Source organism: Micropterus salmoides, unplaced genomic scaffold, assembly GCF_014851395.1.
Source record: "Micropterus salmoides isolate LMB-PRFRI ecotype aquatic unplaced genomic scaffold, ASM1485139v1 Ms_hic_scaffold_6, whole genome shotgun sequence".
Taxonomy (NCBI): Eukaryota; Metazoa; Chordata; class Actinopteri; order Centrarchiformes; family Centrarchidae; genus Micropterus; species Micropterus salmoides.
Window position 1 is genome coordinate 10,366,338 of NW_024044348.1, and position 23,338 is coordinate 10,389,675.

The 23,338-nt window shown below is 38.0% G+C and overlaps 1 protein-coding gene across 1 annotated transcript; it reads right to left on the reverse strand.

Annotated features, from left to right (window-relative positions):
• Positions 1 to 697: 697 nt before the first annotated feature.
• chrna7a (cholinergic receptor, nicotinic, alpha 7a (neuronal)) lies at positions 698 to 21,350 on the reverse strand. The gene is made up of 10 exons (XM_038702151.1): positions 21,222 to 21,350; positions 18,739 to 18,878; positions 18,301 to 18,345; positions 14,855 to 14,964; positions 12,588 to 12,667; positions 7,741 to 7,908; positions 7,439 to 7,633; positions 3,634 to 3,720; positions 3,136 to 3,245; positions 698 to 2,024 (listed from the first exon to the last, which is right to left on the reverse strand). Exons 1-10 carry the CDS (start codon positions 21,274 to 21,276, stop codon positions 1,482 to 1,484), a joined length of 1,533 nt encoding a protein of 510 aa, XP_038558079.1. The 5' UTR covers positions 21,277 to 21,350; the 3' UTR covers positions 698 to 1,481.
• Between the last annotated feature and the right edge of the window lie 1,988 nt (positions 21,351 to 23,338).

Below are 23,338 nucleotides of genomic sequence, written 5' to 3' on the forward strand. Positions count from 1 at the left end.
CTATTTACAGAACAGCCTCAGAATTGAGCTTCAGAGCGATGTTTTTGATCACAATAGTAATTGACTTTTTTTTTTTTAAAAGGTTCCTATATTTATAGTTTATAACAAGACAGACATTGACACATTTTACTTTGTTGAAATGAGTATCCGGTACAGATACTTTTTATCTTATCATCAGAGTATTCGCTAAACCCTAATAATTATGTATATGTTTTTCTCAAACTCAAAAGACGCAGCACCTAGGCAATCCTCGTACTCTGGCCTTTTTTTTCAACTGATAACTTACATAAGTTCAATCAACACGACAAAAGTGTCAAATAGTCAACACAATGAATTAATGCAAGTTTAACTTTCTAAAACTCATACAGTTGTGTTCAAAATCCAAAACTTATCAGAGCTATTTGAGTTAAAAAGAAGTAGTAAGTTGACAGTTGATTTTTTTCAGTGTTCCTGTTCAGTGAAATTTTTCATTCACTCTTGCAGAATTAAATGTAGGCAAAGTGATGACTCATCATCCTTCAGTTCTCCAGGAGCTGCATTAGAGTACATTAGTAGAGTTTTTGGCTTTTGCTAGCTGATTGTGAAATAGCCTTCTGTGTCAGTCTGTTCTGTTTCAATTTGATGGTGCAAGGAAAGGCACAAAATTGTATTTGTATGTATCAAACACAGTTCTGTACAGCAAGAAAACATTTTTTAGTTGGTGTCCCATTTTCAAATAGAAAAATTGCATTTATTTGAGAAACGTTACAGTACAACTGTTGACTGGACAAGAACAAAAACATCATAATTTGAATGAACCAACATGAAAAGCAAAATATTTTGACCTCACAGTAATTCTTTAATTATCAAAATAAATCTAATAAAAATAAGAATCAAGAATTGAGGTGATATAAGCTTATTCTTATGACAATAATTAACTAATAACTTAACTAATTAATTTGTAATTATAAAAAGGCAATTTACAACATCACATAATTATTTTGAATATATGAGTTCATGTGATACAACAAATACATTTCAATACAAGATACTATAGCAGTTATGTTTCGTATAAGGAATAGATTTTAGTGAGGATCTTCTAATAGATACAATGTAATGAACAATACTACACAGGTAACATCATATAACAAACCACAGTTGCATTCTTTGTAGGTTAGCAAATTACACCACTTAAACAATGTTTTGTAGTATTAGTTTTTAGTTGCTTTAAAACAGTACAAAGGCTGGTCATTTTCCCCACCATCATGTAAGACATAAATTCAGCTAGTTATGTCTTGCATACATTTTTTCTGAAGTCCTCAATTTGATTTTGCTTTAAGTATTATTAGTTAAGTATTTGTCCCATCAGTCCCGTACTAGCAGTGTTACTACTAACTGTATCCAAACTACTGCCCTGTGAGTTAACAAATGGTTACTCTGGGATAAGAGTGATTAGTATAGGCTTTTGTTTTTGTTGAAGCATTTATTTCCTCATACAGTCCTCAAGTGAAAAAGTCTTTGGAAATGGCCTCTACAAAGTTGGGTGCTGACATAAGGATCCCAATAGTGCAGAGGACAGTGAAGAGAGAGAAAGCCATGAGACAAAGCCTGTCGATAACAGACGCAGCAAACTTCCACTCGTTGCACACTAACTCATCCTCATCTTGGTCACGGAAACGTTTGGCAATATATCGCACCTCCTCCAGGATCTTGGCCAGCTCTGGTTCTACACTGCCAACTGAGGAGCTGTGACCTGTGGGGAGGAGCATCTCATCCTCACCTGCTCGTCCGATCAGGCGTCCACAGAGGACCCCAGAGTCAGGCGAGGTGGCAGCTGTGGAGTAGTGGAGGCTCTCCAGGCCACGGATGCCAACATAAAGCATGTTGCCGTTGGTGGATTGGGAGGCTGAGGCGCTAGCATTGAGTTCCATGCTGGTCAGGCTGCTCCGTGGAGCCTTGTTGTGACAGGCTGAACGCACTCGCGCCTCACCTGGGCGCTTCATGCGCAGAAACCAGGCGCACCAGTTCAGCAGGATCACACGGGTCTTTGAAAAAGAAATAGATTAATACAGCTCCTATCAACTTTAAATCAATTGTATTAAATGAAGGATATATAAATGTCTGTCTGTCAATACAGACAGACATTTATATAAACACATCGGCCAGACTCTGAATCCTCCTGGTAAATTATTGTGTATAAGTTGTTATATTTTCAACTTGCAAGCAAACTTTTTCACATTTGAACACTAAGCAATATCCTGGTGCTGTCCTGAGGGGAGTCCTCTAAACACTGCTGGTTAAATACCTCCCGAATACATAACAACAACAACAATAACAATAATAATAATAATAATAATAATAATAATAATGATGTTTATTTGTAGAGCACTTTTCAAAAACAAGTTACAAAGTGTAAAGACAATAATACCCGAAAGACAATAATCCAAAAACAATACAAGATAAAAGCAAGAAAACATTGAAAAGACGTTTAGGGACAAAAGACATGTTTAAGGTAAATATAAAATAAGTAAAATAGAATAAAATAAAAGGGATAAAATAAAGTCAAATAAGATCGGGAAAGGCTCGCCTATAAAAGTATGTTTTAAGAAGGGACTTAAGAGTTCACTGACTCAGCCGACCTGATTTCCTCGGGCAGGCTGTTCCAGAGCCTCGGGGCCCTGACAGCAAACGCTCTGTATTTCTGGATTTCAGTCGAGACTCTGGAACAGACAACAGACCTCTGCCCGAGGATCTCAAGGTACGTGTTGGTGCGTATGGGACTAAAAGGTCAGAAATATAACAAGGCGAGAGGCCATGAAGAGCTTTAAAAGTGATCAATAACATTTTAAAGTCAATTCTAAAACATACTGGGAGCCAGTGTAATGAAGCTAAAATAGGGGTGATGTGGTCATATTTCTTTGTTCTGGTTTGTTTCTTTGTACATGGCCTTACACAATAAATGCTTATTAATCTTGAGCAAAATTGACTATAACCTAATAGAAAAACAGTATAATCAAAGCAGACGTTCACATTTTATCATAATAAAAGCCACAGTTTTGTGGTATGGCTAGAGGCAAGTGACTACAGTGACGTAACTGGGATCAAAGTACAAGTCACAGATAATCAGATAATGGTGTAATATCAAACAACACTCACCCACTTCGGCATCTTGCCTCCATCAGGGTCATGGTGGTGATACTGTAAGACCAGAACTGTAGCAATTACTGAGAGACCAACAATGACCATGGTAGTGGCAAAGTACTCAGCTGGGTAGAAGAAAAAGAGGAGATATTAAGAATGGATACAGAAAACTGTTTAATGCAGTAAAACAGAAGCAGGTAACATTACAAGAAGAAAACAAGAGGATAAAATAAAAGGTCTCAGCAACAGAAAAAGGCAAACTTCATGACTCAAACACACTAATCACTTTACACACATAAAATGATTAGTGTGTTTGAGTCTACTACTTCTACTTCTTTCAAATATAGTGACTCAGATCGCTAAATGAAAAACTGTAAATACTGGAAGCCTGCTGAAACTTAGTTTCACTGTGATATAAGAGAACCCCAGATTAGAAATGACTATACAAATTTCCAGCCACGTCTTCCCCAGTTGACACCCGGAGCGACTGCTTTTAACTTTAGCCAGGCTTACCTATTAAAGGCACCGAGTCTGATGTGGCGGGCATAATCTCTGCAACTAGCAGCATAAAGACAGTCAGGGAGAGCAGGACTGTGATGCCTGGGGAGGAGACCAAATCTCAGTTAGCACTTCACAATAAAACTTAAGTGCAATGAAAAGTAAACCATTCAGATCACACAGTCATGACAGGACCCAGTGATTCTTTGATGTTGAAATCTGCCACAAGTCTACATACATTTGATGTTTTATGACAAAAAGATTCAGTCAAACAATATATTTCCATCCTTAGAAATGATTTTGTAATAAAAGGTAAACAATTGAGTGGGTTATCTCTGGATTTTTTTGTATAACGATGACTGTTTAATGTTTTCCATTCAAGTGTATACATTGTACTCAGTCATATTCTGTTGTTCTGATTTGTTCCTATTTTGCATCAAGTCCTCCAGTTTATTCCATGCATTTGTGATGCCTTATATTCTTATGCTAATTTTGCCTTGTTTCAAATTTTAAGCTTCTACAATGGTGTAGTCCACTGCAGCCAAATGTGAAAAAGAAAAGCCACAATAAGAATTTCTAATACTGTGCCCTAGTCACTCACTACATCACCTGAGAAGGTACAAGCAGAGAAAGACATCACAGGTATCTTTAAAATAGATGTGAGCAGACATTATAGTTGGAACCACCAAGGAGTTTCCACAAATGAGCTGACATTGCTAAGCCACTGGTGCTACTTAACAAATATACTTCTCAGCATGATTAAGAGTCAGAAGTTAAACTGCAGGCATTCTTATTTACATCCGACACCTCTGAAAAATACTTAGCTGCCTATCATGACTTCTGCTGCTGATGATGTTTCTTATATCTGTGGAACAAGGAGGAAAGGTGAATCCTTTCAAATGACAATTAGTGGTGCATGCATGATCTCAAATATCATAACTAAAATTGATGAAAATGATAATTTAAGCTTTTACATTATTAAAAAAAATGACATTAGTTGTTTTATTCTGCCAAATATTTAAGAATTAAATCTGATAAATTCAAAAGCAACTAGAAACAATGCTTCTATTAATCTGGATAATCCAAACACCTTACTGCCAACACTTGTATTTAGGAACAAATCTTCTACCAAAAGTAAAAAAAAATAAAAAATTGTAATAACTGTTTCTATAAAATGTTGCTGGTCAGTTTAAAAAAATATATTTTTTAAATGCCGTACCACAAACTTAATTCCATAGTGATGCAGGCAGAAATTTCAAAAACCTCTGTGAATACAACCTTGACTATACGCATAGTAAGATAGCAGATGGGAAAATATGTTTTTGCTTTGTGATTTGAATGAACCTGTTGTGGTGGCAGCCCAGCTGACAGTGAGTGTCCTGGTTTTTTCTCCTTTTTATCAGTTATTCTGCTTTTTTCCTTGGTTTTCTGTTCCCTGCCTGCCTCCCTGTGTTTTCTCCCCTGTGTGCTCTCTCTCTCTCCCTCTGCTCCTGAGCCCAGCCAACTACCTGCACCTGCATCCCATCAGCCACCTCGTCAGCCTGCCACACCTGCCAGTAATCACCTCATGCCTGCCTGTATTTCAACCCCGGTTCTCCACACCATCCTTGCTTGATCGTTGTTGCTCCGTACCCGGTGCCACCTCTGTGTTCAGGCTTTCATGTTTCTTGTTTTTTCACATTTTCCCTGTGCCTTGTCGCCGTCATCTCTAACCCTGCCTCTCTGTCTGTTTCCCTCCCCAGGTACATTCACCCTCGTCCTCCGTTCAGTCGGCTGGGCTCATCAACCGGCCCTCTCCTCCTCAGACTTCCCTCACGGCGTCCTCCCAGTTCTCCCACCGCTCCTCGCTTCCTCAGCCCCAGTGTTCCCCGGTTCCCTGGCCCCCTGTCTCCTTGGTTCCCCGTGCCTGTAATTCCCCGACATCCACCTCTTCCTCCACTCCAGTCCCTTTACCCCTTTCTCCCTCAATAAACCTCCTTCCCTCCGAACATTGCATTTGGGTCCTCTCTGTCCCCACACCACACAACCCCATAACAGAACCAACCATTTAAACAAATGTTTACAATTCTATGAAATATGAACAAAGTATAATATAGTCCAACATAAACAACAATTTACAACACTGATATAAAATTATCGATGCAAAATGCAGAGACTATAAGAATAAAAATGCACAAACAATAATCTTCCAGTTGATCTATTTCAGCATTTTACAAATCATAATTCTTATGACAGCCCAGTTTTATTGCTGAGTGTTCACCATTCTTAAATAAGAGTGGTTGGGCTGATATACTGACTTCATTTATATTAGATCTGTCAACACATGCCAGCACACATGCAAACTCATGAAGTATGCCTGATGTGTGCTATGAACTCCAGTATATAATACCCTTCAAAAACATTTTGTGATAAGGAGAATTAAGAGCATATTATACTTCACATGAGCAACTGTCATATCTTATTTCTTCTTTCTGTCTATGAGCTATCCAAAAATCAGAAGAAATGCGCACAGACACACACACCTTTGGATAATTAAGGGATCCAGCTGCAATGCAGGACTCTAATGATTTGAGGAAGGCACAAACTGCATAAATCAACGCCCTCATTCCCCCCTCTTCCTCCACCAACTCCCATATACAGTACACACACACACACACACGCACACACGCACGCACGCACGCACGCCTATACCACCACCACCACCTACCCACTGTCTACACCAAGCCAAGTACGCATGAAGTGGGTTTAAACATTCAAGTCAACTATGACAACAGATTGAACAGTTTTCTCGGCCCACTGACAGTTCAGTCACTCTGTGCTGATTATCAGATTAATTCTCAAGTCCACAGAGGAAGTGGATTAATGATGAAACCATTGTTCATTGTTTTTCAAAGAATGTCTGATTTCCCAGTAGACAAATGAGCTAGGATATGCATTTATTCAAGATAATAAAAATGTAAGAACAATAGAAAGATTGACTGTGTGTTGAAACCACTTGGGCTGTAAACAATTGAATTTGATTATGATCTCATTCGTATTCAGCTGAATTCTTTAAACAGCACTGAGTCGTTATTCATAGGTCACAGTAAAGTCAACATGGTAGGGGGCCATCAAAGCGAGCTAGTAAACATTTTAATTTGAAATGATAAAATATATCAGCATTGAGAGTATCAAAGGGCATGCAATTTTTGCAGTAACAGTGACATTTGAGAAAGAACTGTAAGAAGTAAAAAAAGAAATATCCAGAAACTATTTACTGGGTCAGATGTGCAAAAGACTTGATATGGAGTAACATATGAGGTCTTACGCACATGAGTTATGTCAAGATCTGAGCAACTCCTCTGTGTTTAGAGCAGGGCTGGACAAAAATATCAAATAAGCTTAAGATCAAGACATTACATTACCTAAACATGATGTTACCTGCCAATTCAGTCGTAGCATGTAAGTGTGAATTATGTATTGATGAAAAATTAAGGGAGAAGTGCACTGCAGACCACGCAAAAACGCAGTCAGCCAAGTTCTTGTAGAGCTAGTAAAAATATATAGACGGAAGTTTCTGATACATATGCTCTGCAAATTTGAAACATTGCTCCCAGCCAAGGGACATCGAGGTGGGCCAACAGAAATAAATGCACCTCTACTTTGGCTCACAATGATTAAAAACTAATGCAGTTTCAGTAAAAATATGAGATGAGTTGACAGCCTCAGAAAATACAGTACATTTAAATTTGAACCTATATGGATGAATGGACAGAGCCAGACAAGCAATCTACAGTATGTGAATGTGTGTATGTGTGTGTGTGTGTGCTTGTTCCCTAACCCAGTGAGATCTTCTCCCCAGAGTCAGCAGGCAAAAGGAAGACAAGCAGGGCCAGAGTGGAGATCAGGACACATGGGATGAGCAGATTGAGGCCATAGTAGAGGGTCCGTCTCCGCATAACCACAGTGAAAGTGACGTCAGGGTACGGTTCCTCGCAGCAGTCGTAGAAATGCTCTTTCTTCCGTCCTGGAACCTCTGTGAGGCAAAACAAAACAAACTCAGCAAAAGTTATGGAGAAAACATGCGTGATGCACTTTTGAATTTGAATCCTCTGTACTTCACTGGCCACAAGTCCCTCTTACCGACAAGATCCCACTCTCCATTGGCGATGTAGCCGGTGATATCTGCCTCCAGCATCTTTAAATCCAGAGACCAGCCCCCGTATGTCCAGGAACCAAACTTGAGGTCACATCTCTGGACATCAAAGGGGAACCAGCGCACATCGATGTGGCAGGTGCTCTTGAAGATCCCTGTTGTGGTGAGAAACATGAAAAGACCAAGACGGATCACAGAAAGACTTGCTTTGATATGTACTGTACTTCACACTCACAGCAGAAGGGTACTGAAGAGAGAGAGAGAGAGAAAGAAACAGATAGAGTGATATTTTGAGCTATGATAGACAGCATATTCAGTGACTATGGAATAAAGAAGGCAGAGGGCGAATGAAAAGCTAAATAACAGCACCCAACAGCTAGAGAGGCAGCAAGAGAGGTTTTACTCCGACAAGATATGGAGTCCAAGTCCCATCCATCCAATGAGTTTAAAAATTCAATATGACAATGAGATGAAAGTGGCCAGTAATCCTTTAGGAGAGGCAGGCACCAAACTAATTTCCATCCACATATAAGAAAGATATGAGCCATCGGCAATAAACAAGGTCTCTCTCTCAGTGCAATGAAGATGATTAACCTCAGCAGGGAATGAACAGAGATGGGGAAAAAACAGAACGTCTCTATTTACTGCAATTACCCTCAGTGGGTATCAGGAAACTCAAATGATTTGGAATGGCTCCCTATGTCGACTCTGCATATAGTTATTTAATGCAGTTGTGTTGAGCTCAAGCGGCGAATTACTATTTTGAGCCAATATGGCATTCATTGAGGGTTCATTTGTAACAAAGTTGCGAGGCGATTTGCTTGCGACAGAGGCAATCAATCCAGAAGAAATTCAATGATGAAGCTATTTACGCTGATATTGATTAAGATGCTGAGGCAAAGCAGCGCTGCAGGCCAGCGCTTTTGCATGGTATGGGAAAAAAGGGGGGGAAGAAGAGTCTGCCAGGGAGAAGAGTAATCACCAGCTGTGACAAGAAGGCCTTCTGTTTCAATGTGTTCCCATGCATGCATGTGGGAGTTTGTATGTGCATGTATGTGTGTATACAAATGGTTTTACAGAAAGTGTCATATATTTTAAGACCGCACAGTGTGGCAGCAGTGGGTCAGTACGGGCTTGATCAGGAAACGTGCATCGCCGATCAAAGCGTCACTAACAAAGTGTGACAATTATATTTTTGTTACTGGGATAAGAACGTTTTAAGGCACAAGGCTACATACCATCAGTTGGACAATTTGGGGAAATTATTTTATGTCAAGTTGGCTCATCTCTTATGATGTTATGTACTATTCATAACTGGACTAGTGGGTCAGTAGACGAGCTAATGGGGATCCGAATAAACGTATACAATTATTGGCTAAGCGTTAGATGAGAACAGAATATCACCCTTATATACATATTTTATGTATGTTAAATATGAAGCTACATTCAGCAGTTGCTTAGCTTAGCTTAGCTTAGAATAAAGACTAGGAAGCAGCGGAAACAGCTAGCCTGGCACTGTCCAAAATGAACAGGTAACAAAATTCACTAATTAACATGTAATCTCTTGTTTGTTCATTCCGCACATAAAACTCAACTGGTTTTGCACAGATTAAACAAAATATACATTATGTGTCAATTAGTGAGCTTTAGAGGCGATAGCTGGCAGATTTTTTTTTACGACTGCACAGACCAGGCTGGCTGTTATGCATGTTTTTGGTTTTTATGCTAAGCTAATCTATGCTAAGATAAGCAACTGCTGGCTGTAGGTTCATATTTACCACACAGACATAAGAGTGAAATCAATCTTCTAATCTAACTCTTTACAAGAAAGCAAATATGTAGACCAAGAAAAAACAAACAAAGAACTATGAAGCAAAAAAAAACCTATTGATGAAAATTGTTGTTTCACTTATCCCCAAAAGAAAATACACCATAATGGCTGAGTAAAATAATTCTGAAATTAAAAATCAATCTGCATATTTGTAAGGAGGATTTTGTTTGTTTGATAAATGCACCTCTGGAATTCAACAAAATTAATTCAATTTATATTTTTATGAAAAGATGAAATAAAACGCTGTCATTGTGTTTGATGATACTGCATTTGCATATCATCAAGCCATGATAAACTAGTGATACCTCGTCGTAGTTATTGCCCCTGAAAGCTGGTGTGTTTTGATTTATGTAACATTAGGCAAATGTTTTGATGCAAAGTACAAAAAGGAAAACTTCATTTGGAGGCTAATGCTGGGGGGCCATAAATTTTTGTTTCAGGGGCAGATATGGCCTAGGAGCTGCTATTTGCTTACCAATATTATACAGAAAGGATGAAGGAATCAGTCAACTCAAAGCTTAAAAACTAGTACGTCAACAGAGAGGACAATTGGAAAAGTTCTGGAGCACAGTTATAGAGGGATATAAGATGCAACAACTAATGTTTTAGATAAAGGTTGTCTGTCAATAATATACTGCCACATCATATTCAAAATATGCATTATAAGAAATTATATTGACATGGAAATCAAGATTGATTCTTTTCTTTATTTAGACCATATGGTCAATTAAGTTCACTGTATAAATCCAGTACCTTTTCCTGTACTGTTCATGTTTGTAAGTCACATAAGAAGGACACTTTATTAGCAGTAAATTAATATTGTTCCAAGTCTGTTCAAAGGCTCTTCTGTCATGTAGCATGTATGTAGTATGCTGTGTGGTTATAAGTCAGTGTAACTGTCTGACTATGATTAGACTATTAGACTATTGTTAATAACTAAGCAATTTGAATGGCTGTATGGAAACACATCTATGTAAGGCAAGGCAAGGCAAGTTTATTTGTATAGCGCATTTCAACAACAAGGTAATTCAAAGTGCTTTGCATGAAACATAAAAGCAACAGGGAAATAAAATCTTTTTTTAAAAAGTTTAAAAGCAACATAGGAAAATTGAAAAAATACACATTAAAAAATAATAAAAGTTACAGTGCAGAGTAAAATATTTAATTAAAAGCAATGGTAAAAAGCTAAAAACAAAGAAAAAGAAAACAATAAATTAAATGTTACAGTGCAGTTTAAGTTATCAATCTACTAGTTAAAGGCAGTGGTAAAAAGAAAAATCTTAAATATTTAATTAAAAGCAATGGTAAAAAGGAAAGTCTTCAGTCTTAATTTAAAAGAACTGACAGTTTCAGCAGACCTACAGTTATCTGGGAGTTTATTCCAGATATACGGAGCATAATAACTGAACGCTGCTTCTCCTTGTTTAGATTTGACTCTGGGGACAGAAAGCAAACCTGCCCCAGACGACTTGAGAGGTCTGGATGGTTCGTAACGAAGCAGAAGATCAGAAATGTATTTTGGCCCTAAACCATTTAGTGCTTTATAAACTAACAGCAGGATTTTGAAATCAATTCTTTGACATACAGGAAGCCAATGTAAAGACCTCAGCACTGAAGTGATGTGATCCACCTTTTTGGTCTTAGTGAGGACTCGAGCAGCAACGTTCTGAATCAGCTGCAGCTGTCTGATGGATTTCTTAGGGAGCCCTGTAAGGCCACTGTTACAGTAGTCGAGTCGACTGAAGACAAATGCATGGATTTGGAAGTTTTTCCAGGTCTTGCTGAGACATAAGTCCTTTAATCCGTGATATATTCTTCAGGTGATAGTATGCTGACTTTGTAATTGTCTTAATGTGGCTCCTCAAATTCAAGTCTGAGTCCATGACTACACCAAGATTTCTGGCTTGATTTGTGGTTCTTAACATTACAGATTGAAGTCGAGCACTGACTTTCAATTGTTCCTCCCTGGCTCCAAAAACATTAACTTCAGTTTTATCTTTGTTCAGTTGAAGAAAATTACGGCACATCCAGCCGTTGACCTGCTCAATCATAGTCCCCTGCTGAAATGGTTATGTAAATCTTTGTGTCATCTGCATAATTATGGTAACATATTTTGTTGTTTTTCATAATCTGAGCCAGTGGAAGCATGTAAATGTTAAACAAAAGAGGCCCCAGAATGGAGCCTTGGGGAACTCCACATGTCATTTTTGTCAGCTCAGATGTGTGATTACCTATAGACACAAAGTAGCCACTGTCCTTTAAGTAGGATTCAAACCATTTTAGTACTGTGCCAGAATGTCCAACCCAGTTTTCAAGTCAGTCTAGTAATATGTTGTGGTCGACCGTGTCGAATGCAGCACTGAGATCCAATAATACTAGGACTGAAATTCTACCACTGTCAGTGTTTAAATGGATCCCATTGAAGACCTTAACAAGAGCCGTCTCAGTGCTGTGATATTGTCGAAATCCTGACTGGAAGACATCAAAACAGTTATTTAGTGTCAAGAACGTAGAGAATGAACTAATGGTATTCCTGAGAATGCTTGCAAAAAATACGGGATGCCATCATGAAATCAAAAAATGGAAAAGGAGAAAACCGGAAATCTGATTTACAGAAAAACAACATGCGGTTTAATTTCAGATGTCTTAAAAAAAGATATTTTGTGTTTAATTATTTTCACATATTTACTTCCTATGTGCAGTCTCTTTTAGAGTCTGGAGGTAGAACAAAAGGTTGATTTATCTAGGTTGTTTAAAAATAACATGCCTTTATTTTATTTTATTGAGAAGAAAGTCTTTACATTGCTGCTTATGTAAGTTTAGCTGTGTATATCAGGGGTCTCCCAACAAGCAGCATCTGTGACTACTTTGAAATATATTTGTAATGTGTAGAAAATAGCAAGGTAAGGCAGCAATGATCCAACGTCTAACATTTCCAATGAGTAAACACCAGGTTTTGTATGATACTGAAGTGTCACGACTAACAGAGATTGTGACTCTTACCTGGAGGTAAGTAGACACAGTAGCCTGAGGAGTTGACCAAAATGTTGGTGTGGAAAGTAGCATCAAATCTTTCATCTGCACTGTGGAAAACATGGAGCTACATCAGTATTTACAGCTAAGTTATCTGCAACCAAAGTACAGCTTCAGTGCAAAATATTTGAATAAATTCACACATTGATGCAACCTTTGCAAGAACCACTATTAATTATAAGGATGCAACTTAAGTTGGAATGAGCCACACACAGCGAGAGAAACAGGTAAAATACAAATATTTCTCTAACTCATTATTGCAGCAGGTACACAGCACACAAGGATTCACAGCTGATGTAACATTTCCCTTGAGATGGTTATTCAGTGGTTACCCTCATTCTCCCCTGCTACCCACAATTCACTGCCTCTAAATAAACTCCCCAGAGGTTGAGGCATGGTTGAGCTGAAGTTGAAAGCTTGAAAAAGAAAAAAACTTTACTTGCCGCAGTGTCTAATTCAAAGAGTCTCAAATCAAGGCTTTACACAGTGGACAATGACAAATGAAGTACAATGCTTTTTCCCTCATTAGTAGATATAGAGAGTAGAGTGCCTCTAATGTGATTTGTTCAGATCTTTCTTAAAAGATTGATTAATAGCATTTTCCATTAGGGACATATAATAAAATGTTCTTTCACCCATCTTTTTTATACAAGTTTACTCATTTGTCTAAATGATTTATTGCCCTTAAGAGCTCTTCTAGACAGCACTGCATATATTTAAACTGAAGATCACCACTGACCTTGAATTGTAATGTTCCTGTCTGAAGAGTAGCTTACCTAACAGCATGAGCTGTATCAGCAACATTGTCCATTTTTAGTAACATTTCTGATTAACCTTTCCTTTTAACATGGGAATACATTCACTTTATGCATAGTGATCTTCCAAGCTTGTACCAGACAGACATGCTTAGTTTAGAAAATTAGAGCTATCCAAGATTTTTTGTTTTTCAAAAAGGAAGGAGGTTTAAGTAAGTATTGTGGAACAGTGGTGTTTATCTATCTTTCAGTTTCAGCTTAAGGGTCTTTCTGCAGGATATGCTGAAAATGTCCTGTGACAACATGGGGTCTGATGCTTTGCAGACATCCTGAAACAAGCAGACGCCTGAATCCAGCACATTCTGGCTTGTAGCCTGAAAATATTGTGTTATGTTCTGTTGAGCCAATGAGAATTTTCCACTCTGGTGAAAAATAAAATTTTATTTTATTCTATTTTATTTGGGATTCAGTTTGAAGGAAATAAAGCACTTCCCAACTGCTTGTATATGCTTTTTGGAATCATTTTATGTTATCATGTGGCATTTATTCTTTATAATTAGTGCACACTGCCTAAATACTGTTTTGTTGAATTTGGCCCATTTGTAGGTGAGACATCCAAACACTTGTTTTTTGTACCTTGAGGTTTGATTGTACAAGTGTTGTCAGATTCAGTAAACACTATTAACAGTGTTTCATCATGATGAATGCCACCTGCTCAGGAGTAGATGCACCTTTGTGAGATTTAATCATTAGCAAAATCAACAAACTTAATTTGCTATCTAAGGCTACCTGTTCTACTGCATTTGTTTCATTCAGAAAAATGTCACCCAAGAGCAAAAAGAAGAACTTCACACCACAGATCTTCAAGTCCTGCTGTCAGAAATCAGCAGATGAAAACTGGCAACAAGCAGCCAGTCAGTAGTGGCATTAGGGGACCCAAGGGGAAAGTTTTATTTAATTATTCAAATTGTCATTCTAGTCGAATTCAGTACATTTAAAATCCAAATGAATTCACAAGGCATTTAATTATTAAAACAAACTATGTGACTTGTTACAGTTCAGGACCACTCGTATATGTTGTTTATATCACAGATAAAATTCTAAATCCAAAAGATTTTGTAAATGCCACACATTATCTTAAATCACCTGGACATCCCATTTAAGAATGAATTGGTTAGTAGTGGTGTGCTTCTTTCATGAGGCCCAATGTTTTCCTAAATTTATATTTTAACACAAGATCACAGGGACCAAACCAATTATTCCTTTATGTTTCAAAAAAGTCAGATCTGTGGTTTCTGATATATTAAACTCATTTTAACAATGTCGTTTTTAACTCAGGAACACAAAAATCCAGAATACATCATCCCTCTGAGATCATCCCCCATTCTATTGTGTAGAGGACAATGCATGCATGCTGAGTCTGACACCATGCATATCCAATTACAGTGCAGCACCAAGCTGATCTGTCCTTATAATACTTACCTGTTATACAGCAGAATGTCTGGCTTCCAAATGAGATGGTCAGGAAATCTCACATTGGTCACACCTGGATACTCAGATGTATTCCACTGGAGGTAATAATCATTCCATAACTGTGGAATACAGAAACATGATGTACATTTCATATTTCACATGTATATCAGTAACATATCCTGCAAACCAGCTCTGAGTCTCCAGTTTGGTAAACTTTGTTTGAAAGCTGAGGCTTTAACACAAGTGTGTTGTTAGTGGCAGTGACAGTTACTATAATGGGTAAAACAAATGAGACACCTGCTGTGAGTGACATTATGCAGTGGTATACTACAAGATTTGAGTTCAGTTGAGTTTCAGGGAATAAGATTTTCGGAAGTAGCCTGCATTAGGGTTTTTTTCAATTCAAACAGTATGTAGTGTACAGCACTGAAAATGCTGAATTCTAGAGGGTAAAACAAAACTTATAAATCAGACACAGGTTGTAGATTCAACAACTGTTGATCAGCTAAAATTCAAACATACAATATTACTATAACTCTAGATTAAACCAGTGATGTTGTTTCTTTGGTAGATATCACTGCAGTGAAGAGGTATTCATAGCACTTGGATCTCAAACCAAATAGTAATGTTATGATATGTTTATCATATGGCGTTATACAGTATGTCGATCAAGACCAAATGTCTACAGCCATACTATCAGCTCTGTGATAGGCAAGGCATGTTTATGATGTTCACCATCTTAGTTTAGCATGTTAGCATGCTAACATTTACTCATTAGCACAAAATAGAAAGTACAGCTGAGACTGATGGGAATGCCATTAGTGTTGTAAGTATTTGGTCATAAAATAAAGTACTGGACAATAACAAAATTAACCAAATTTATTACAATTCACCCACATGAATGTGTCTAGAAAGTGAATTAAAAATATAAACCTGTTAGTGGTTCCAGAGGAAAAGTCAGAGGATCACCAAAATCATTAGCATACCCTTGCTGTCTGGACAAAAGTTGTGGACTGACATACATGTGACCATACTGACATTTCCATCCATAGAGACATGTCCCTAGCATATCTCTAAAGCCCTGATGCCACTTATTGTAAATAATGAGTAGAGAGGTATGGGTGATTACTTTCACAGAGCTGAGCTCAGAGCTGAAAAGTCAAGATGGCAATAAAATGGAAAGGGACAATACATGACAAAAAATGTTTCACGGTTCATTGACCTCTTTGAAAAACAAGCACAAAATCCATCCAGGCCCTCTGCAAATGTGCGCATATGATGACTTGCTGATATTTACAGCTGAGTAGAAAAAACGGTACAGCTAGTTGATCTGGCTAGGACATAATATCGTGATGTTTTACACCTTGATGAAATGGCTTTTTCAAATAAGATCTATAATTAATTTTTAATTAATTCAAACCTACATGGTATTCAGATAATGGCTGTTGCCAGCACTGAGAGATATAAAGGTCAGACGCTAATAACGGCGGAGTAAATCACATTGAGGGAGGGTGGAATCACCTGTATGGCTCACATGGTAAATTCAGAGTAAAGTGCATTTCCACAGTCATGTTATCCTCACCAACTTGCTGCTCTTTTTAACAGAAATACTGATCTCATTCACTAATTCCAGTATTTACATCTACTTTGCCATTCTTTCGATCGATGTTGAGGAATATTTTGATATTTGGAGAAATACGCTGATTGATTTCTTGCTAAGAATTGGATGAGAAAATCAGTACCACTCTGATATCTGTATATTAAATATGAAGCTACAGCCAGATGCTGGTTTGCTTAGCTTAGCATAGAGATGGAAACTGGGGAAACAGGTAACCTAGCACAGTTTTTTTTAACAAATTAAAAAAACAAGATAAAAAGTGACAATTAGTGAGCTTCAGATATGTTGATAGATGGATTTGTTACCTTTCGAACAGAACCAGGCAAGCTGTTTCCCCCTGTTTCCAGTCTTTGCTAAGTTAAGTTAAGTTAACCAGGTTGTGGCTGTAGCCTTATATTTAAAAGGCAATTATGACAGTGTTATCAGTCTTCTTGTCTAACTCGGTAAGAACGCATATTTCCAAAAATGTCAAACTATTCCATGAAACTCACTGACGGCCCCAGGAAAGGGCACCATGGGTAAAAAAAAATAGTGTAATGAGTAAAATTAAAACACTATACAATAGTTTGCCATTGCAGTTCATCTCCTTAACAAATCATGAACATGACGCCTAAAACCAAAACTGACGCTACTCAATTATTCATGTCATTATGTTGTAAATGCTACAATTGTCTGCATGTATAATTTGCTCATTCCAAAACTATCCTGAGGCAGTAAAAATCTTATAATCACTACTCTCTGACAAAAATGGTTGAGTGTGTAATCTTACAGAACCATCTGCAATATCTCAAAGTGACTTTCAGAGATGAATGCTTCTTTAGTACATTTAAACTTTCTTCCACACAAGTAGGCTAAGCCAACATATGATAGACCAACGCTAACAGAGGGTAGATACTGTAGGTGCTGTCTTGTGTTTGAGAGCCAGAGTCGATTTGGCAGAGTGTGGAGTGAGAGAGATTGAGAGAGATTGAGTGAGACTGCTGCTGTGATTCCACAGGATGATTTAAAACAACCCAAAGCAGCCTTGATACAGCTTGCTGACGGTGCAGCAGCAGGGAACTCATGTCACACAATGGACAGGCTGCGATAAAACATCTGTGCTCATACACTTCATCTCACTGCGTGGAGGAGAAATGGGCATATTGCTCCCATGGAAGATGAAATAAGACTGGGTACCAGTAGATGTGATAAACAAGATTGTAAAACAATACACATTTCAACACAGACATACTATATTAATAATTAGTTACATTTGTTGGGATTAGATGCACAAACTAAATACCAGGTTAAACGCAGCCAACAGTTCAACATGTAGAGGAAAATGCTTATTCACTTTCTTGCAGAGAGTTAGATGACAAGATGAATATAACTCTCATATCTGTGTGGTAAATATAAAGCTACAGCCAGCAACCGGTAAGCTTAGCTTAGCATCAAAACTGGAAGAAGGGGGAAACACGTAGCCTTGCTCTCTTTAAATTGAACAAAATCCAATGGAAGTGTAGAAACAACAATTTGTGTTATTTGGGGGGGATAATGTGCCTCACGTCCTGGAGTCTTGTTGTCACTGTGAGCACTCCAGGAAATCACTGCCAAGAAATAGTCCGGCCACTAACCCCTGAAAAACTATTAGGGTGTCATCTGTCTCTCGCCCAGGCCATGCTCAGATAGACTCCAGCATCTTGTGAACACCAACAGGATAAGTAGATATAGAAAGTGTATGGATTTATTTTTACAAATATAGTAAATGGGAAAATGTAATATGTGTTTAAGTTTAATGATAAGGATGTGCAGCTCCGTGTTTCTGTCTTTACATACATTGTACAGGGAAAAGTCTTACCAGTTGTAGCCAAATGTTGGTTGTTAAAACCTGGTTCTTCTCATCCTGTTGAAAATTTTGATATTTATTAATATTATTTATTCAGGTATTGTGATGCATCTTTTCTCAGTTTACATTTCAAAAAGGAGGAATCATGTCACTGAAAGAATTTAAACATTCACAGCTTCACCTCTCAGGGCAGGAGTAATGGAAAAACAATTGACTGTTAAGCAGTGACAGCTGTTTAGCTCCAAGACAGTTCCTTCATCAGTTGTGCTTTCTGAATCTATTTGTGATTTAAAGACATCCAAATCCAAACATAAATATGATTGAAAATGTATTAATGTGCATGAAAGATAATTGAAACACTTACACATGAGAATTGACTTTCTGAGTGAGTTATCATAACACCATCTTGTGCAGTGCATATGCATGTGTGGAAAGCCATTATTTACGTACCACATCCATGATCTGTATGAGGGTTAAGCCAAAGCGAACAGTGAGAGTCTGAGAGTCATTCACGACTGGTCTCTCCAGCGGGTTGTAATCAGTCATCAGGTCTCTGTACAGTCTGCGCTGGTGTTTCCCTTGAAGAGAAACTAAAGAAGAGAAACGCTGTTAGTCTCATCTTTTGCCAATTAATGTTGCCAAACTCCCATTTATACAGCCATCCTCCAGCACAAACATTTTTATGAACTGAACTTAATGAATATTTCCCTCTGAACCACATTGTCAATCTCATGGTGGCACTAGAGGAAATGTCAGGAGATCAGTCAGACATTATCCTCTGGGGAACAAGCATGAGCAATCTATCCAATAATTGTAGAGATATTCCTGGACTAAAGTGATGGACAGACAGGCATTGCGTTGAGTTTCTGGCTCAATATCACACCTCTTCCCATTTATTGTCTTGCCTTATGTTGCAGGTACCCATCACCACTCCAGCTCCACCTTACACTCCTTGCTGGAGCCCTTTCAGACACTGAGTGCTGCTGATTCACCTTCAACATGGACTGTGCAGGTTGTAAAATACTTGCCTGCACTAAAACCTCTCACTTCTAATTTTGAATTTCATTTAATCTTTGTCAGGGTCTTTTTTGTTAAATTAAAATACAGAATGGAATATTTTAACAAAGTCTAAGGAGGTGAGAAACATGCAGCCCATACAAGGCAATTACCCAAATACAATACCTGGCCTTGATTCATCTCACTGTGCAAATCAGAACTGCCCCTCATTTTAACACACTTTCGTCTCCCCTGATGAGTTATGGAGCATTTTTGGCAGCATCTATTCACTTCACTAATGGCCATAGCCCAATTATCCTAAACCACCTATGAGAAGCACATTATCCCGATGATTTGGCAGAGAGCTTGTTGACTGTAGGCAACTCCCCATTTCTCCGCTGTCTGTCGCATCTGGTTCTTTCATAAAAAGACTGAAAGACTGGCTGAAAGCTGGTCTTTGTCCATGGCTGAATCCTCTGTTGATTTGCCCTTTCCAGTCCCACCATAATCAAATTTCACTATGAGGATCAAGGCAAGATCACATCAATTTGTGTTACTGTCCTAAGATGTTTCTGTAATACAGCCATGTACATGTCTTGGCCATCAGACCATGCAAGAAACATTTCGGATACGATGTCAATATGTTGCTAAAAGTAAGCTGTGAGCCATAAAAGGGAGAAGCAAAGTCTTTCTACCTCTTAATTAAAATTGAACAGACTTAATAATGTCAGGGAGATGGACAAGGGCCTTAAGTATCCCAGACATGTGCTCAGACAGTTAGATGTACATGTACACCCTAACACCACTTCTCTCCATCTGCCTCTCTACGTTTCAGGGAAGCCTCAATTAGCTAGTGACTGTAAAGTGCAGACCAAGAGCCTGAGTCAGTGATTATCATTAAGTTAATTGCCTCAATCAAAATATTCAAAATTCATAGCAGATCTGTGTAAAAGTGATGAGACACAACATGGCTCTTTCAAGAACTAATTACCAAAAATCAGGGTTTATTATGTAGTTTCATCAGATTTTTTATTTGCCTGGGTTGACTTGTGATGTGCATCCTTCTAGACTGAGTATCAATACCAAATTTATACTACCTTTATACTTTATATTAATGCTGTGCGCTGTAATATATTTTTCACTTTTACTTGTTTGTCCAAGTGTTAGAAAACAACACAAATAGGCCTACAGATTAATGCCATGTTACTTTCCTCATTTCCATCCATGAAAACACTCTGCAAGTCTTCACCTAAAGCTCAGCATGAGATACCTTACATAGCATCAGTAAAAGCTGCAAGAAGTTCCATGCTTATCTGACAAATCAGTCACATACAGCAGACAAAAAAATGAACTGTAATGTGTATGTTAAACCATTGTAGGCTACAAATGGGATCTTGTTTTACAGTTATTACATTTCTACACCCTGTAGCTACTTGTAAAACCATATTTATTGTTAAATAGATAGATAAATGGATGGAACTTAAAAAAAACGTACCTCCACTAATTAAAATCAGGCACAAGAATAAAACGGGGGAATACAAATCTTGTACTTTACTACACATATTCTGCATTTTGTCTAAGCACGTTGTGTGGTTGACGATATTTATTTATGTGGATTTTGCCTGGGCACTTGTGTTAAAAAAAAAGATGAACATGAGTCCAACAGGACAGTGCTGAAAAAAAAATAAGCGCCAGGACATCCCTTTAATAGTGCATATTACATCAAGGCTACTAATGAAGTCACGTTTTTTATTTCAAATAACATTAAAGAACGAGTTTACCAAAAACTCGTTGTTTGGCACAACAGGTAGGCTATGTCATTACATTTAGTAGGCTTGCAAACCAAACCAGAGCAGGTCAACTTCACATGAAACACAAAAACCGCAAGACCCCCTGCCTCCTAATCAAATTTCATTAGCAATTAATTGACAGCCTACCTTTCACCGTGAAGGCGGTAACTGCTAGAAAAAGCAGAAAATTCACCAAGTCCATGTTGAACCGAGCGAGGAGTGAGAGCAGAGAGAGTCCTCAGTTCGTCTCTGAACCTATCGAGATGCTGGAACGATGCTATTGTGTGTGTGTGTGTGTGTGTGTGTGTGTGTGTGTGTGTGTGTGTGTGTGTGTGTGTGTGTGTGTGTGTGTGTGTGTGTGTGTGTGTGTAAATAAGTCCTCCTCTTAATGAATGGCTGCTGTTTGGCAGGAGAGCGATGAGATTTGTTGCAGCATCAAGACTGATGCTCGCCGACTGACCATAAACCCAATGATATACTTTGGGCGGGGGAATATAATAGAAAATGGGACAAAAATGTAGATTCCATCTCCATATGCTGTAGCTACAAATACATGTTTTGACTGTTACTTTTTTGTACATTGTGAAACATATACATATATGTGGCCAGTGTTTTGTGACTAAATAGTCCCCAACAGATGCAACCCTAGCATGGTAATCCAGTACAACAGTCCAAAATGAGCTTAAAGAGTTTGACAGTGGATGGACAGGGATGCTTGTTGCAAAACAAGGTGACATCTGCTGGTCACTGCACATAATTACAACCGTATTTTGAAATGTATTTGACGCATGGATTCTTTCCCTACTGTTTATCCGTCTAATTTTGCAAGACTGCACATATTTTTGAAATTGTAAAGCGATTTATTGGTTATGTTAGAAAAGTGCAATATAAATGCAGTCCATTTATGCTACCATATACTATACATATACTATTAGAGACAAATTAGACACAACCAATCCCAGAATACGAAAAACATAAAAACACTAATAAATAAAAATACAGCTTCGAAATCAACTCTGAGTTAGTCTAAGTTTGGCATGAGTTGTGATATCTAATAAAACTTGATATGATATGATGTAGTAGGCCTACTCTGGGATAATAATTTTAAGACACAATAAAGATTCAAAATAACCGAATAGCACAACAGTTGGGGACATTATATTGTCAGTGCAGTAATGTCTGCTCTGCTTGGAGCTTACTTTGACAGTGAAACTTAAAAATCCAATAGGAGATCCTAGGTGCACACAGGCAAATTTGTTTTTAGACAAAAGGCTCCCGTCATCACAGACAAAAAGTAGGCAATATTCATTTGAACTCATTAAAACTTTGAGTTTAGCTTTTAGCCTATAGGTGTCCTAATCTGTGTTTAGATAGCTTTACCATTCACTACGCAAGCATGAGCTGATTTCTGAATAAACACGCTGTACCTGAAGGTAAACACCAACAAAAACGTTATTTGCTCTCTGTGTTTGCCTTGGAAAGTGGCTGCCATTGACTGTAAGTGAATTTAATGAAGCTATATATTCTGCTTCAGACAGATTGAAAAGGGTTGATTAAAAGGAATGTAGCAGAGCTGTATGTGCTCTGAATGTCAAATTATGTTTTTCATCGGTCCATGACCAACATGTACTGTGGTCACAGGGTAATTACGCTGCCAATCATGCTTTTATCAGTCTGACAGAAAGCTTGGTCTAATTAAATGCACACATAAGTCAAAGATGATTTTAGACTTTTAGCATTATTCCATTGTGAGCTACATGGAAGGTTTTGGGAGAATATAAGCAAAGTATGTCTCACCATGTGTGTCATTTATAGACTATTAATTGTCGTGGAAATTATATTCCTAATGAGGGATTGAGCAAATAATTGAATTACAACCAACCGTTGTCTTTTAAGAATTTATTAATAAAAGAGAGAATAAACAAAGAAGTACTAAAACACATATACAGCTGGTCCAGAGACCTGCCACCTAGGGCAGCTTTGGGCGTCTGGCCCCGAGCAAAGGGATGCATAATCATTTACACCGTCTAGGTTTCTATGTTTTGGGGAACAGAAATCCTCTCTCGGCCTTGAATGAACATTCCAGGAGAGGAGAGGAACAAGAGGGGGTAAACACCAAAACAATCTCACCACTCTGACCTAAACCCTAGTAGACTAACATAAGGAGTATAGAAGAAGGAAAGGTTAAAGATAAAAAGTTTCTACACAACATAAACCATATTTTAGGTTTCTGCTGTCCAGATAAATTTATTGTCTATGACAGT

Coding starts and splice junctions, on each gene's coding strand:
- chrna7a (XM_038702151.1), bottom strand. CDS start 21,276: ATGGACTTGGTGAATTTTCTGCTTTTTCTAGCAGTTACCGCCTTCACG. Junction 18,879..21,221: donor TACCGCCTTCACGGTGAAAG/GTAGGCTGTCAA, acceptor TCTCTTCTTTAG/TTTCTCTTCAAGGGAAACAC. Junction 3,246..3,633: donor AGACTCGGTGCCTTTAATAG/GTAAGCCTGGCT, acceptor TCTTCTACCCAG/CTGAGTACTTTGCCACTACC.